General features: G+C 50.8%; 1 protein-coding gene across 1 annotated transcript in view; it reads right to left on the minus strand.

Annotated features, from left to right (window-relative positions):
• Positions 1–9,558: 9,558 nt before the first annotated feature.
• The window catches only part of SRXN1 (sulfiredoxin 1), a 17,121-nt gene continuing 11,939 nt past the window's right edge, over positions 9,559–14,740 (minus strand). Inside the window, exons 3-4 of the mRNA XM_011960719.1 lie at positions 14,685–14,740; positions 9,559–10,621 (exon numbers count right to left, since the gene is read on the minus strand). Of these exons, the coding sequence (XP_011816109.1) occupies positions 10,418–10,621; positions 14,685–14,740 (260 nt within the window). The 3' untranslated portion in view covers positions 9,559–10,417. The remainder of the gene's footprint in view (positions 10,622–14,684) is intronic.

A 14,740-nucleotide genomic window follows, 5' to 3' on the forward strand; every position in this document is an offset into this window, starting at 1 on the left:
GAATAAATGGATACATAGGAGATAGAATGAATGAATGCATGAATGGGTAAATGAGCAAGCGAATGAATATCTATCTCATCCATTCTCCACAGCCCCAACACATTGGGAGCTCAACTTGCATAGCTCCTAGAATGGGGGAACTCACTACTTTACGACATAGCCCTTTCCACATCTGAACCACTAGGAGTGTGTAAAAGACATTTTTTCATATTATCTTTCTGGAGACCCTGTGCTCTCTGGGGCCCACAGACATATCTGCTCCCCTGCCTGGGGACAGCCCAAACACTTGCCCTCCCCAGGCTGCCCTTCTCTGGGCCCTTCCGCCCAGATCCTTGGCTGCTCTGCCCACCAGGTCCCGCTTGCACAGAGCTTATATCCCAGTGGGCGGCAGGACAAAGAACAAGCACACAGGCACACAAACACAATAATTCCATGCTATGAAGGAAATGCAGAGTGAGATTGTTGGGAAGAGCATGGCGGGGTGTGGAGAGACAAGGGGAGTCTCTCTAGGAAGGTACTATATGATCTGGCACCTGAAGCATGCAACAAAGCCAGAAGAACAAGAGAAAGGGCATTCCAGATAGAGGCAAGAGCGAGTGCAAGAGCCCTGAGGTTACAAGGCAATCGGAAACTAGGAAGCCTGGCTGGATGGGGACCAGCAGGGGCAGGGGAGGTCATTTTGGGTATTGATGGTGAAGAGCCTGGAATTGTTTTCTAAATTTGATCTCCAAATGCTTTTAAGCAAGAGGTGATATGATATGACATATTTTAGTAGACCATGAATATTTCCTAAATTAAAATTGAAGACCCTTCTAGTTCCAATAGTTCCATGCTTCCCAAAGTGATACTGAAACGACTTCAAGAGAGAACAGGCTGGGCGTGGTAGCTCACATCTGTAATCCCAACACTTTGGGAGGCTGAGGCAGGAGGATTGCTTGAGGCCAGGAGTTCAAGACCAGCCTGGGCAACATAGTAAGACCCCCCATCTCTCCAGAAAAAAAAATAAAGAAATAAAGGCCAGGCACGGTTGCTCAAGCCTGTAATCCCAGCACTTTAGAAGGCTGAGGTGGGTGGATCATGAGGTCAGGAGTTCGAGACCAGCCTGGCCAACGTGGTAAAACCCCATCTCTACTAAAAATACCAAAAATTTAGCCGAGCGTGTTGGTGCACACCTGTAATCCCAGCTACTTAGGAGGCTGAGGCAGGAGAATCACTTGAACCTGAAAGGTGGAGGTTGCAGCGAGCTGCAATCACACCACTGCACTCCCGCCTGGGTGACAGAGTGAGACTCTGTCTCAAAAAAAACAAAAAAAAAGACACACACACAAAAAAAACTGGACATGATGGCACGTACCTGTGACCCTAGCTACTCAGGGGGCTGAGGCAGGAGGATCACATGAGCCCAGGAGGTCAAGGCTGCAGTGAGCTGTGATCGTACCACTCGACCTCAGCCTAGGTGACACAGCCAGACTTTGCCTCAAAAAATTTTTTAAAATTTTACTTATTATTTTTTATTATTTATTTATTTATTTTATTTTATTTCTTTGAGACAGAGTCTCGCTTTGTAGCCCAGGCTGGAGTGCAGTGGCGTGATCTCAGCTCACTGCAAGCTCCGCCTCCTGGGTTCACGCCGTTCTCCTGCCTCAGCCTCCTGAGTGGCTGGGACTACAAGTGCCCGCCACCACACCCGGATAATCTTTTGTATTTTTAGTAGAGACGGGGTTTCACCCTGTTAACAAGGATGGCCTCGATCTCCCGACCTCGTGATCCACCCACCTCGGCAACCCAATGTGTTGGGATTACAGGCGTGAGCCACCATGCCCGGCCAGGAAACCTGTTTCTAAGCTCAGCTCTTCACTGTGTGTTCTGTGCTTGGTTGAGTTTCCCAGGGCACCAGTGGCAGAGAGGGATTCATCCTAGAGACTCCAGGACTCTGTCTACACTCTGGCCTGCAGTGAACATTCTGAAAAGGGCTGGTGGACTCCCAAAGTTGGAGTCACTGGGATCTTCTCTCTCATCCCCCAGATCCAGTCCCATCCACTGGTAAATCCTGGAGCTCCTTCTTCAAGTTATGTCCCAATTCAGATCAATTCTTTCTACCCAGGTGCAATCCACCAAGCATCACCTGGGGCTCTGGTGACAGCAGCATCACCTTCACCTTCCTTCTTTTCCTGCTCTACTTGGCAGCCAGAGCCAGGCCACGTCCTTCCTCTGCTCAAAGCCTCACATGGCTCCCAGCTCACTTGGAGAAAAAGCTAAAGTCCTCACCCTGCTATGAGGCCCCTCCCAAGATGATGACCCTCACCTCTCCAGCCTCGTCACCTGCCCAGCCACAGCCCTTCTCCCACCCTCACTGTCCCCTCCACACTGGCCTCCTTGCTGCTTCTTGAACACTCTCTGCAGGCTCCCAGCTCAGGGCTTTTGCATATGCTGTTCCCTCTGCCTGGAACACATCCCTCTGACTCCCATAGGGCGTTTTTCCTCTCATTGTCCAGGTCAATGCCTCCTTTCAGAGAGGCCCATCCACCTTACCTAAATGAGTATTTCCTAGCTCCTTCTTCCCTCCCCTGCTTTTCCCTCAGAGCACATATCACTACCAGATATCATATTTTACCTTTGATACATATTTTGTGTGTGTCATTGCCTGTCTCCCAGACTGGACTTCAAGAGGACAGAAGTTTGTATCTGCTTTGTATTCTGATGGCTGCAGTGCCTGGAATAGTACTGATTTGCAGAATGAATGTCCAGGGGTGTGTGTGAAGGGTGGGGGCAGTCACTCCCAGCCCTGCCCAGCCTCACTATGGCCCCTCAGTCCCCTCTCCGGATATAGCTTTTCTCTCTGCCTGCCCCACCCCCTGACCCTCAAGGGCAAGCCAGGGCAGCAAGCTCATCCCTTAGGAGAGAGGTTTTCAGCTGCAGGGCAGACCCTCCTCCTATACCTCCATCCCAGATAAGCCCAACTGGAGCTGCCCTCTCATGGAGGGTACTCCAAGGATGAAGGGCCTTAGGGGAAGAGCCACCCTGAATATCTCTGGGCAGCCAGGAACCTGCTCACAGCCTCCGTGACCTCATCAGGAAAGAGGCAAGACTCATGAGAGTGAATGGTCCATGGTCCATACTATGCTTGTCCCTGTTTACAGATGAGAAAACTGAGGCTCAGAGAAGTGAATTTGTCTCCAGCTCCTCCTCTGTAAAATGAGGAGAATAACTCCCTCCTCCCAAGGTTACCTTGAGGATTAAATAAGCTAAGTAAAGCCTTTAAACACAGAGCCCTGTGTGGCACATGGTAGATGCTCAATAAATGCTGGGTACCCTCGTTGTTCTGACAGGTGAACTAACTTCCCAAGGTCTCACAGTTAGTAAGTAACACAAACAAATTCAAACCCAGATCTGTCTGAATCTAAAGTGATTCCCAGAGGGGTGCAGTGGTTCACACCAGCACTAGGGGAGGCTGAGGCAGGAGGATCGCTTGTGCCCAGGGGTTCAAGACTAGCCTGGGCAACATAACAGGACATTGTTTGTCTCTACAAAAACTTAAAAAATTAGCTAGGCACGGTGGTACGTGCCTGTAGTCCCAGCTACTTGGGAGGCTGAGGTAGGAGGATGGTTTGAGCCCGGGAGTTGGAGACTGCATAGAGCCGTGATCACACTACTGCACTCCAGCCTGGGCCACAGAGCAAGACCTTGTTTCAAAAAAAAGTTAAGCACATAAATAAAGTGACTCGTGTTCACAACCACAAAATAATAATAACAGCGACAATAGTAACAACACCTCCAAGGAATAACAGCATTTTCCACTGCAGGTGGTGGCGCTGAGGGTAAAAGGATAAGGTCATCAAGCGACAGCCCCTGCCTGGCACCCAAATCCAGACATTGGACCCTTCCCTCCCGCTGCTTCCGCAGGGACAGGGGCAGCCAGCAGAGCCTCCCTCTGGGGATGCCCCCCAGTCTGGTTGCCTGGGGGGCCCAGCAGGGGTGGAGCACCCTGGGCGGCCCCGGGGAGCCCCCCGGGGGAGGCATGGACGGCCCTCGGGCTCTGGAAGGGGCCGCGCGGCCTGGAAGACATTACACGGCTGTCGGATGGGGGGCGTCGCTGGGAGTTCCGGAGGGGGTCCCGGCGGCGGACACGCGGGGTGAGGGGACCGCCCGGCCACAAAGCGCGCTTTGTTCTGCGCTCCCCCCGGGAGCTGGAACCAATGGATTGGCGGCAGCTGAGGTCATCTGTCAGGCAGAGCCTGGGGTCAGGCCCGGGGAAGGGGCGGCGAGGGAGGGCAGCGCGCATGGGCCGGCGAGGTGCGGGTCGCGGGCCGGTTAATGCACCCGCGATCGCTGGTGGCTCTGCGGCAGGTCGCCTCGCTGCTTCGGGCCTCAGTTTACCAGTCTGTCCAACAGGAAAGATCATTTTGTCCTGTTCACCTCTGGGGGCTACTGTGAGAATTAAAGTAGGGGAGCTACAATGATGATGATGATGACGACGGAGGATGACAGCTTTCTCCTCATCGCAGTCTCTACTTCCCGCACCACGGAAGTGCTAAGGCAGGGACTGGACGCAAATGTGCTTTGTGGGAGGCCGGGATGGATGTTTCACCCCAGAGACGGATGTTTCACTCTCTTTCAGCCCAGGGAAATCAGTGGCTCCCCCCGATTCCCTGCCTTGACCCTGGGTGCCAGACTTGGTCTGCCTTCTCCAGGGCTGATAGGTGCAGCTGCCCACGCCTGAGCCCAGGAACCCATTGGAGCCTGGCCTTGGTGCCTTCTGGTCCAGGGTGGGGCGGGACTGGAGTGACCCGGATAGGTGGGGTTTTTTTCTGACTGGAGGTAGGTCAGGGTCTGAAGGCTCTCCTCTGTCTCCTACAAAAGGACAGCCCTTTCATTCATCAATTCACTCATTCATTCATTCATTCACACTGCCACCTGCCTGTGCCTCAGAGCTCCCATCCAAAAGATAATTAGGCTTCTAAACATTTGATACAGGATCCCCTGGGGAAGGAGATCATCAAATACAGGGAGGCCCAGAAACTGCCCAAAATGTGTGTGTGTATTTTTGGGGAAAGGACTCATGGCTTTCTTGTGTTCTCAACCACATTCATGATCCCAAACAAGGCTAAGAAGTACTGGTTGGAGTGCATGGAAGGAAAATAGGCTCCCAAACTCCACAGGAGAGGGTGGCACTTGGAACAACCACTTTGGAGAGCAATTTGCCAGGGTCTTAGAAGATGGAAACGGTCATATGCATCAGCCAGGCAGCTCCACTCCTGGGTATACAGTTGAAAGAGCAGGGTGATGGTGCGGGCCGTTCACAGCTGCAAATAACTGTAAGCCCCCACACGTCCATGATCATGATCATGACTAACAAACAGCTACATTCACACCCTGGAACACCATGCAGCAGTGAAAAAGAATGAGCTAGAGCCACCTGGAATTTATTCATTTCACAGATATTGATTGAACACTATTATCTTTTAGGCTGTTCTTAGCACTGAACCTACAGTGATAAACAAGACAAATTAAGTCCTGCCTTAAGAACACACATTTGGCCGGGCACAGTGGCTCACCTGTAATCCCAGCATTTTGGGAGGCTGATATGGGAGGATTGCTTGAGGCCGGGAGTTGAAAATCAGCCTGATCAACATTGTGAGACCCCATCTCTACAAAAGAAAAATAAAAAATTAGCTGGGCATGGTGACACACACCTGTAATCCCAGCTACTCAGGAGGCTAACTGGGAGGACTGCTTGAGCCCAGGAGTTGGAGGCTGCAGTGAGCCACGATGGTGCCACTGCATACTGCGGTCTGGGTGATAGAAAAAAAAAAAAAAGGCAGACACAGAAGAAAATTTGGGAGAGTGTGACAAATGCCATGAAGAAAATAAAACTGGATAAAGGGACAGAATGATGGGGGAGGGGGCTGTTTTAGACAGTATGGTTGGGAAGGCCCCCGAAGAAGTGACATTTGGGCACAGACCAGAATGAGGGAGACTGGGAGAAGAGCACACACGAATGGGATGGGTGGCGGCAGCACAGTGCCAAGGGAGAAAAGCAATCTGCAAAACAACACAAAAAAGAAAACATTCTTTACTTAAACACACATTCATTACTATCAAATTAGATAAGAGTCTGAAAGGGTTGATGCCAAATTCATGAAGGTAACTGTCCCAAGAGTGCAAAGGAATAATCGGGACTAGGTCTTGTGGTGGGCTTCCGCTTGCCTCTAATATTTTAAATTTCTAATATTTAATTAACATTTTAATATTTTAATGTTTAAAAGGTAAATATGGCTGAATGCAGTGGCCTGTAATACCAATACTTTGGGAGGCCAAGGCGGGAGGATCACTTGAGGCCAGGAGTTGGAGACCGACCACCCTAGGCAATAGAGTAAGACCTAGTCTGTATAAAACGTTTAAAGAAAAAAAAATTAGCCAGGTGTGGTGGTGCCTGTAGTCCTAGCTACTCGGGAGGCTGAGGCAGAAGGATAGCTTGAGGCCAGGAGTTCGAGGTTGCAGTGAGCTATAATCAGGACATTGCATGCCAGCTTTGGTAACAGAGCAAAACCCTGTCTCAAACAAACACATTTTAAAAAGTAAATATACTTATATAAAACTTGTGAAACGGCTGGGCATGGTGGCTCACACCTGTAATCCCAGCACTTCGGGAGGCCGAGGTGGGTGGATCACCTGAGGCCAAGAGTTTGAGACCAGCCTGGCCAACATGGTGAAACCCCGTCTCTACTAAAACAACAACGAAAAGCTTTGTGAAATGAAAAAAAAAAAAAAAAAAAGAAAGAAAGAAAAGAAAAGAAATTTAAATCTATCATGGTCAAATGGGTGGATTCCAGGGCAGGGAAGGCACATACTGCCTTTCACTGGAGCCAAGTTCCTGGGGGCAGAGGTTTGGGGAGGGACACTGTAGGGTCATGGTAGCCCAGCTAGTAGGAGCCCAGAAGCTTCTTGGAGAAGGTACCTCCTTTGCTGAGCCTGAGATTCTCTGGCCCAGCACCCCCAGTGTAGACAGGAGTGGGTAGACATGTATGCAAGGTCACAGAATAAGAGCAGGTAAGTAGAACCTGAACTCCAGACTCCCGGCTGAACCCGGATTAACTAGCTGGGCGCGTGCATCCAGTCCCTTTCCACAGCGGTGGGGGCAGGAGAGCAGCGCCACCTGCTGCTATAAGAGGGAAACGCAACTCTCAGCGACCAGCAGGTTACAGCCCCTAAAACCCAGCTCCTCTTCCTTAAATGACCAACCAGTTCCCCTCTACTCCGAATCTGTTCTGCACCTCCTCCTCAGTGCCTGGCAGGGCCCTTAGCGCTGCCTGGTTGCGTCTTCTCTGTAAGAAGGAAAAGTTGTTTCAGGAGGGGGCGACCATCTTCACTCTTATTCCAGCCCAGTGGGCACAGGAGTTTACTCACGGAAGACCGTGGCACCTCACCCTTGCTACAAACCTTAGGGGTACACAGTCCATTTGACAGCCTGGAAGAAGTCCCCAGGGAAGGGACAGAACTGCCCAAGGTCACACAGTTAATGAGTAGACAAGCTGGGGGGAATGAGTAGACTCATTCCACTGCAGATGGAAGTGGGGAGGTCACCATATTTGAAAATAACTGACGCAGTCTAAATGAGTGGCTCTTAGCGTGTGGTCCGTGAACAGCAGCATCAGCATCATCTGGGAACTTCTTAGAAAAGCAAATATATTATTGGGGCCTTGCCCCAATTCACCTGAATCAGAAACTACGGGGGCCACGCCTGTAATCCCAGCACTTTGGGAGTCTGAGGCGGGAGAATCGCTTGTGCCCAGGAGTTTAAGACCAGCCCAGAGAACATGGCAAAACCCTGTCTCTACAAAAAAATTCGAAGGGCGCACCTGTAGTCCCCGCTACTTAGGAGGCTGAGGTGGGAAGATCGCTTAAGCCCGGAAGGTCAAGGCTGCAGTGATCCATGATCGTGCCACTGCACTCCAGCCTGGGTGACAGGGCATGACCCTGTCTTAAAACAAACAAACAAACAAAAAAACAAAGTGGGGGTGGAGCCTAGCAATCTGGGATTTAGCAAACAAGCCTGAGACTCTGAACCATTGGTCTAAAGGAATTGCACACCCTTTTTTTTTTTATTAAATAAACTTTTATTTTGGAATGATACTAGATTTACAGAAAAGTTGCAGAGATAGTATAAAGAGTTCCTGTATATCCTTCACCCAGTCTACCCCAAGGTCAACATCTTACATCACCATGGTACATTTGTCAAAACCAAGAGACTAAAATTGGTACATTAATTAAAATTCAGACTTTTTTCAGATTTCCAATTTTCCCACTAATGTCCTGTTTTTGTTCCAAGATCCAATCCAGGATACCACATTGCACTGAGGACACTCTCCCTTTTCAGTTCTATTATTGGTCACCTCAGTCATCTTTCCCTGGGAAAGAGAATGCGTGGGAAAAGCTGTTGTCCTTATTATTGAACTGGGGAAACTGAGGCTTAAAAGCACCAAGTGACCAACTTCTCTTAGAGGGCAGTGAGAACAAGGCCTGCCTTACTCTGTTCCCTTTCCCTGGGGACTCTTGATTTTCGGAAGCCCCTCTGGAATGTCCTACCTGGCCTAACCCCATAACACCAGTGCAGCAAGGAGGTACCCCTACTACAGTGGGTCCAGCCCTTGGAGAGACTCACTTCCTGCCCCAACACCTCTTCCCCTAGACCCTAAGGGCCAAGACAACGTCTTAGTGCCTTCAGACTTGGCAGACTGAGGCCCCGTGAAACAGAGAGAGAGAAAGGGGGAAGAGGGAAATACTTTTATCTGCCCATCCAAAATAATGATGATAGGTGAGAAATGGCCACAGGCTCTGTGTGGTTCCCAAAATAATGATGATAGGTGAGAAATGGCCACAGGCTCCGTGTGGTTCCCAAAATAATGATGATAGGTGAGAAATGGCCACAGGCTCCGTGTGGTTCCCAAAATAATGATGATAGGTGAGAAATGGGTTCCCAAAATAATGATGATAGGTGAGAAATGGCCACAGGCTCCGTGCGGTTCCCAAAATAATGATGATAGGTGAGAAATGGCCACAGGCTCTGTGCGGTTCCCTCATCAAGACGTGTCGTCTGTTTCTCATCCCTTGAATCCGAGCAAAGCCTTGTGATTTGCTCTGATAGAATTTAGCAGAAGTGACACTGTCCTAGTCCCAGTTCCAGGCCAAGAACCCAAGAAGTCTTTCAGCTTCTACTCTCACTCTCTTGGAACCCTGAGGCCATCATGTGAATAAGCCTCAGCTAGCCTGCTGGAGAGGCCACATGGAGGAGAACCAAGCAATTCCAGCCAACAGCCTGTCACCTGCGAGGCAAGTGAGTAAGGCCATCCTAGACCATCCAGACCCAGCTGAGGTTAACAGCTGACCTTAGCTCCATGAGGGATCCCAGGTGGGAGCAGCAGAACTGCCCTGGTTAGCCCAGCCCAAACTGCTAACCCACAGGATTGTGGGAAAATAGAGGGTTTGTTTCTAGCTGCCAAGTTTGGGGATGGTTTGTTACACAGCAAAAGCTAGCTGGTACACAATTCCGCCTCTCTCTCTTGGTAATGGGATCCCAGTTTTATTGCAGGAGGCAGTGTGCCAGTCTCAGTAGATGGAACACGATTGGTCTACTCAACCATGACAATTCTGTTCCCTGCTGTCTTAGCTTTCTTTGCAGCTAGAGGTGCAATGGTAGCTGGCTCAGGCCAAGGGCATCTAAGTGAAAATATGCAGAGGAAGAGAGCAGGAAACAGACTTCTGACTAGGTTTTACTTTCTGATAGAAGGTGACAGGTCCAGCTAGTTTGGCCCTTCCTCTTCCTCTACCCCTCCTTCCTTGAATGCAGACATGATTCTTGGGGATACAGCAGCCATCTTGGGACCATGAAGTAACAAGCACTGAGATCAAGGCAAAAGGATCCAAGATGTCACCCCTACCTTTGTGAAGTTGTTGAACCAATACCATTAGCCACCCATCTCCAGAATCCATGCTATGTGGAAAAACAATCTTCTGTTTGTTTAAACCACAGCAACCAAGGTTTTCCTACCCTTGCAGCTGAATGTAGTCCATGTAAGAAGTTATACGTAGACAAAAATGCAGAGGGATCCTTGTCCTTGGGAATTTGGAGCCAGCAGCATGTGGCTCTCCAAGCGCATCTCTGTTCTCATTTCACCTTCTCAGTAATGCTTCAAGGGTAAGGCCATGATCCTATTGTCACAGAGGTGGGAACTGGGGCTCCCACACTGCACAGTGAGTCCAAGGCCTTGTAGCTGGCGAGAGGGGTGCCCAGAGTCAGACCTTCTCCCCAGGTGCAAAGAGAATGCACCCCTGCTATCCCTTCTGCATGGCCCAGCCTGCTGGAGGCCAGGTGTGTCTTCTGGGCTCTTGAAGGTGGCAGCAGGTGCCAAGGAGGCTGCTACTGCAAGTCTGGTGTGGATGCCCCCAGGTACACCCTTAGGTCTGAGAGAGTGGACTGGACAAGCTTGGCGGGGATGGTCTCTTGCTGCAGCTGCTGGTAGGCCGCGTAGCGGTGGCAGCCCCCGAAGGAGTAGAAGTAGTCACCTCCCTGGGCCCCTTTGATCCAGAGGACATCAATGGGGGGCACGCTGTCTGGGTCCTCCTGGGGAGAAGGGGCACAGAGTCAATGGACATGGTACAAGGCTTGACAGTTTGTAAAGCAGACTTTGTCCACCTGTGCCGCGCTCCTTATAAGATGATCACACTGGACTACTGTGAGAGACAACTGCTAAATATCAGGAGGTTTGTGAGCTGGTCGACATCACTTTGTAGCTTGAAAATCAGCCATGGGAGAGTATTTACACCAGAGAAATGGACAGATGCTACAAATCAGGAATTTCTCCCACACATGTATCAGTACACCACATGCACACTGTCCATCGGGCCCTGTTGTAGACCCTGGGAATACAGTACAGCTGGAATGAGACTGAATAAGGCCCTGCCTTCAAGGGGCTCCAGTCTAGTGGGGCAGATGGAACAAGAAGTAAATATTAGAGTGACAAATGCTATAATGACAATAACACAGGTGAGAGGACAGAGATGGGGTCCACAAGGCCTCTCTGAGGTAAGAATGAAGCAGAGTACTTGGAAAGATTCAGAAATGGGGCCGGGCATGGTTGCTCACACCTGTAATGAGAACTTTGGGAGGCCGAAGTGGGTGGATCACTTGAGGTCAGGAGTTTGAGGCCAGCCTGGCCAAAATGGCAAAACCCTGTCTCTACTACAAAAATTAGCTGGGCATGGTGGTGCATGCCTGTAATCACAGTTACTCAGGAGGCTGAGGCAGGAGAATCGCTTGAACTCGGGAGGCAGAGGACGCAGTGAGCTGAGATCGCACCATTGCACTCTAGCATGGGCGACGGAGCGAGACTCCATCTCAAAAAAAAAAAAAAAAAAGATAGAGAAGTGGAATAGTTCAATTAAGAGCCTAGCTGCCTGGGTTCAAATCTAGCTCTGCTGCTTAACAGCTATGTGATCTCTGGCAATTAATCTTTTTGTGCCTCAGTTGCCCCATCTATCAAATGGGATGGAGATAACAGATCCATCTCACAGAGCTTTTGGGTTAAATGAGTTAATATATATAAAGCACTTTAAACCATGCTTGGCACATCGAAAGCGCTCAGTAATGTATGCTGTGTATGACCTGAGGGAAGAAGATTCCACACAGAGGGAACAGCAAACGCAAAGGGCCTGAGGCCAGAGCACCTTCACCGTATAGGAGGCACAGCAAGGAGGCCAGTGTGACTAGAGTGGACTCCAGGGCTCGAGGAATGGTCAGAAAGACCAGCAGGAGCCAGATGGTGCAGATCTGTTTCTGAGAGAAGTTGGTGGGCCCTGGAGTGTTCACAATAGGGGAGAGTGATATGATCTGATGCACATTCTAGAATGCTGTCACGGGAGAACAGACTTGGCAGGGTGGACAAGGGCACAAGGCAGGAAGACAGAGGGGAGGCCTTTGCAGGCATTCAGCAGAAAATGCTGGTGTGGATGACAGTGTGGTGGGGACAGGGAGAGGTAGATGGGTTTGGGACACATTTAGGGGGCAGGTCCGAGGGGTCTGGCAGAAGGGGTGAATCCAAGGGCAAGAGAAAAGGGAGAATCTAAGTTGACTTCCTGTTAGGGGCCCGCACAGCCAGGTGGAGAGTGGGTCATCTTCTAAGTAGGGAAAGCCTGGGGCAGGATGGGTGCAGGGTAGAGCACTCTGGGGAGACCTCATTAAGTGTGAGTGGCCTGGAATGCCTCCGGCTGCTGGCCCACGGGTTCTCTCTCATGATTCCACAAATGATTATTCAGCAGTAAGGTGCAGCAGTCACCAGCCTGCGCTCTGGAACTCAGCACACCTGACTTTGGATCTCGGCTCCTCTCCACAGCAGCTGGGGCACCCAGCCCTCTGAATAACATTCCTCACCTGTAAACTGGGAATAAGACATCCTAGAGGGCTGCTGATGAAGAGTGAGTGAGCTCATGCCTCCCGGGCATCAGTAGAGCACTAAGGAGGGGCAGCCGTGCCAGGCAGGCCTTGTGCTGGGTACTGAAGGCACGATGGTGGATGGCCAGAATGATGGCTCCCAAAGACGTCCACGTCCGAATCCTTGTGAATACGTTACCTTACATGGGAAAAGGGCCTTGGTGGACAGAATTAAGGTAAGGATCTTGAGATGTGGAAATTATCTGAGGTTATCTAGATGGGTCGAATGTCATTATCAGCGTCCTTAAAACTGGGAAGAGGGAGCAGAAGAAGAGGTCAGAGTGATGCGATTTGAGAAGGCCTTGGTCTAATGTTGCTGGTTTTGAAGACAGAGGAAGAGGCCAGAAGCCAAGCAGTGTGGGTGGTGTCTGGAAGCTGGGAAAGGTGAGGAAATAGATTCTCCCCTAGAGCCTACAGAAAACAGTGCAGCCCTGCTTGATGTTAGCCCAGTAAGACCCATTTTGGACTTCTGACCATAAATAAAGCTGTGTTGTTTTAAGCCATCAACTTTGTGGTAACCTACAGTGGCCCCAGAAAACTAATATAGGTGTACGTAAGCAAAGGAAGAGCTGGTTCTGGCCCTCGGAGCCTACAGTTCTAGCATGGAAGGCGGGTGTCGAAACAGGACGTTAAAAGCCAGTGAGCTGTAATCCCAGCACTTTGGAAGGTTGAGGCGGGCAGATCACTTGAGGTCTGGAGTTTGAGACCAGCCTGGCCAATATGGTGAAACCCCATCTCTACTAAAATACAAAAATCAGCCAGGCGTGGTGGCAGGTGCCTGTAATCCCAGCTACTCAGGATGCTGAGGCAGGAGAATAGCTTGAACCTGGGAGGCAGAAGTTGCAGTGAGCCGAGATCGTGCCACTGCACCCCAGCCTGGGCTAGAGAGAGAGACAACGTCTTTAAAAAAAAAAAAAAAAAAAAGCCAGTAGATCAGAGCTATGCAGGTGAGCACACAGGTGGCTGCAGGCCCACGGAGCTCCTAACCCGGTAGGGATGGTCAGGGAAGATGCTGACACTGAGACAGGAAGACTGAGGAAGAGTCAGAAACAACAAGGCAGAGACAGAAGAGGTTCTCAACAGGAGAAAAAGCCCAGTGGTGGGACAGGGCGTGTATGGCAGATCCCTTCCCATCTCAGCCAGGCACTGTGCTACTGTTGTGGCAACAGATAAGATGGGACAAGGTCCTCGCCCTTGTAGAGTTCACAAGAGGTCAGGAAGACAAAAAATACAATGCAACACAAATAAATGTATGATATAATTTCTGGTGGACATAAGTGGTATCCTGAGAAACATCTCGGGCAAAGGGGAGAGCTAGAGAGGCCAGGGACCCTGACCAAGGGTGATCAAGGAGGCAGAGAGCTGAACCAGGCAGGGGGGCAGGCCCTGTGGTTGTCCGGGGAAGTGGCTCCAGGCAGTGAGGACAGCAGTGTAAATACTAGGATGGAAAGTTAATCGGGGGTGGCTGTAGAGGTGCTGGGTGGGGCTTAGGGATCTCATGTGCTCACCTTCCAAGGGTCAGGGGGAAGGGGACGCAATGTTGTGTAGGCCTAACCTGACACCTGTTCTTGCACCTGCCAGAATCACTCTGGCATTCTTAACACCCTCCCTCAATGGTGGAGCTGACCTTTGACCTCTTCCACTTCCCATTCAGACGTGGGCCTCCCAGCAGATACGACACACCCAGTGCCACTGTCACTGACTGTCACAGCCATGAGAACCCACGGCTTATCTCCGGGTAGTGCGGTGGCCATGTGCTGGGCAGTGGGGGCCGGCTGCCTGGGTGTGAATCCCAGCCGTGCCACTTTTTAAGCGCCTGATCTTAGTCAAGCCGCTGAAATCTTCCCTGCCTCAGTTTCTCATTTGCAAAAGAGACTCTATCTATCATAGATACTCACAGGGTTGGCATAGGAAACTAAGGGACTTCCTGCAGTTCCTGGACCACCGCAAGCACTAGCGTTATAAGCATTATCATCACTACTTTAATTATCTCGTCCAATTCCCTCCTTGCTCAAGTGAGGAAACAGAGGCCCAGAGAGGCCCAGCCACTTGCTCAAGGTCACACAACAGATGCTGAGCTCCGACTGAGCCCGGAACCACTCCGTCTCGCCTCCATCGCGGCGACCTCCCTCCTCCGGCGACCTCCCTCCACCACCAAAGCCCTCCCTCCGGCTGGCTGGACTCCTCGGGGCCTCACCCGGATAGTGTCCACGAGGCTCTGCACCTTGGCGGGGTCCAGCACCGACGGCAGCG

Source organism: Colobus angolensis, unplaced genomic scaffold (assembly GCF_000951035.1).
Source record: "Colobus angolensis palliatus isolate OR3802 unplaced genomic scaffold, Cang.pa_1.0 Scaffold114, whole genome shotgun sequence".
NCBI lineage: Eukaryota > Metazoa > Chordata > Mammalia > Primates > Cercopithecidae > Colobus > Colobus angolensis.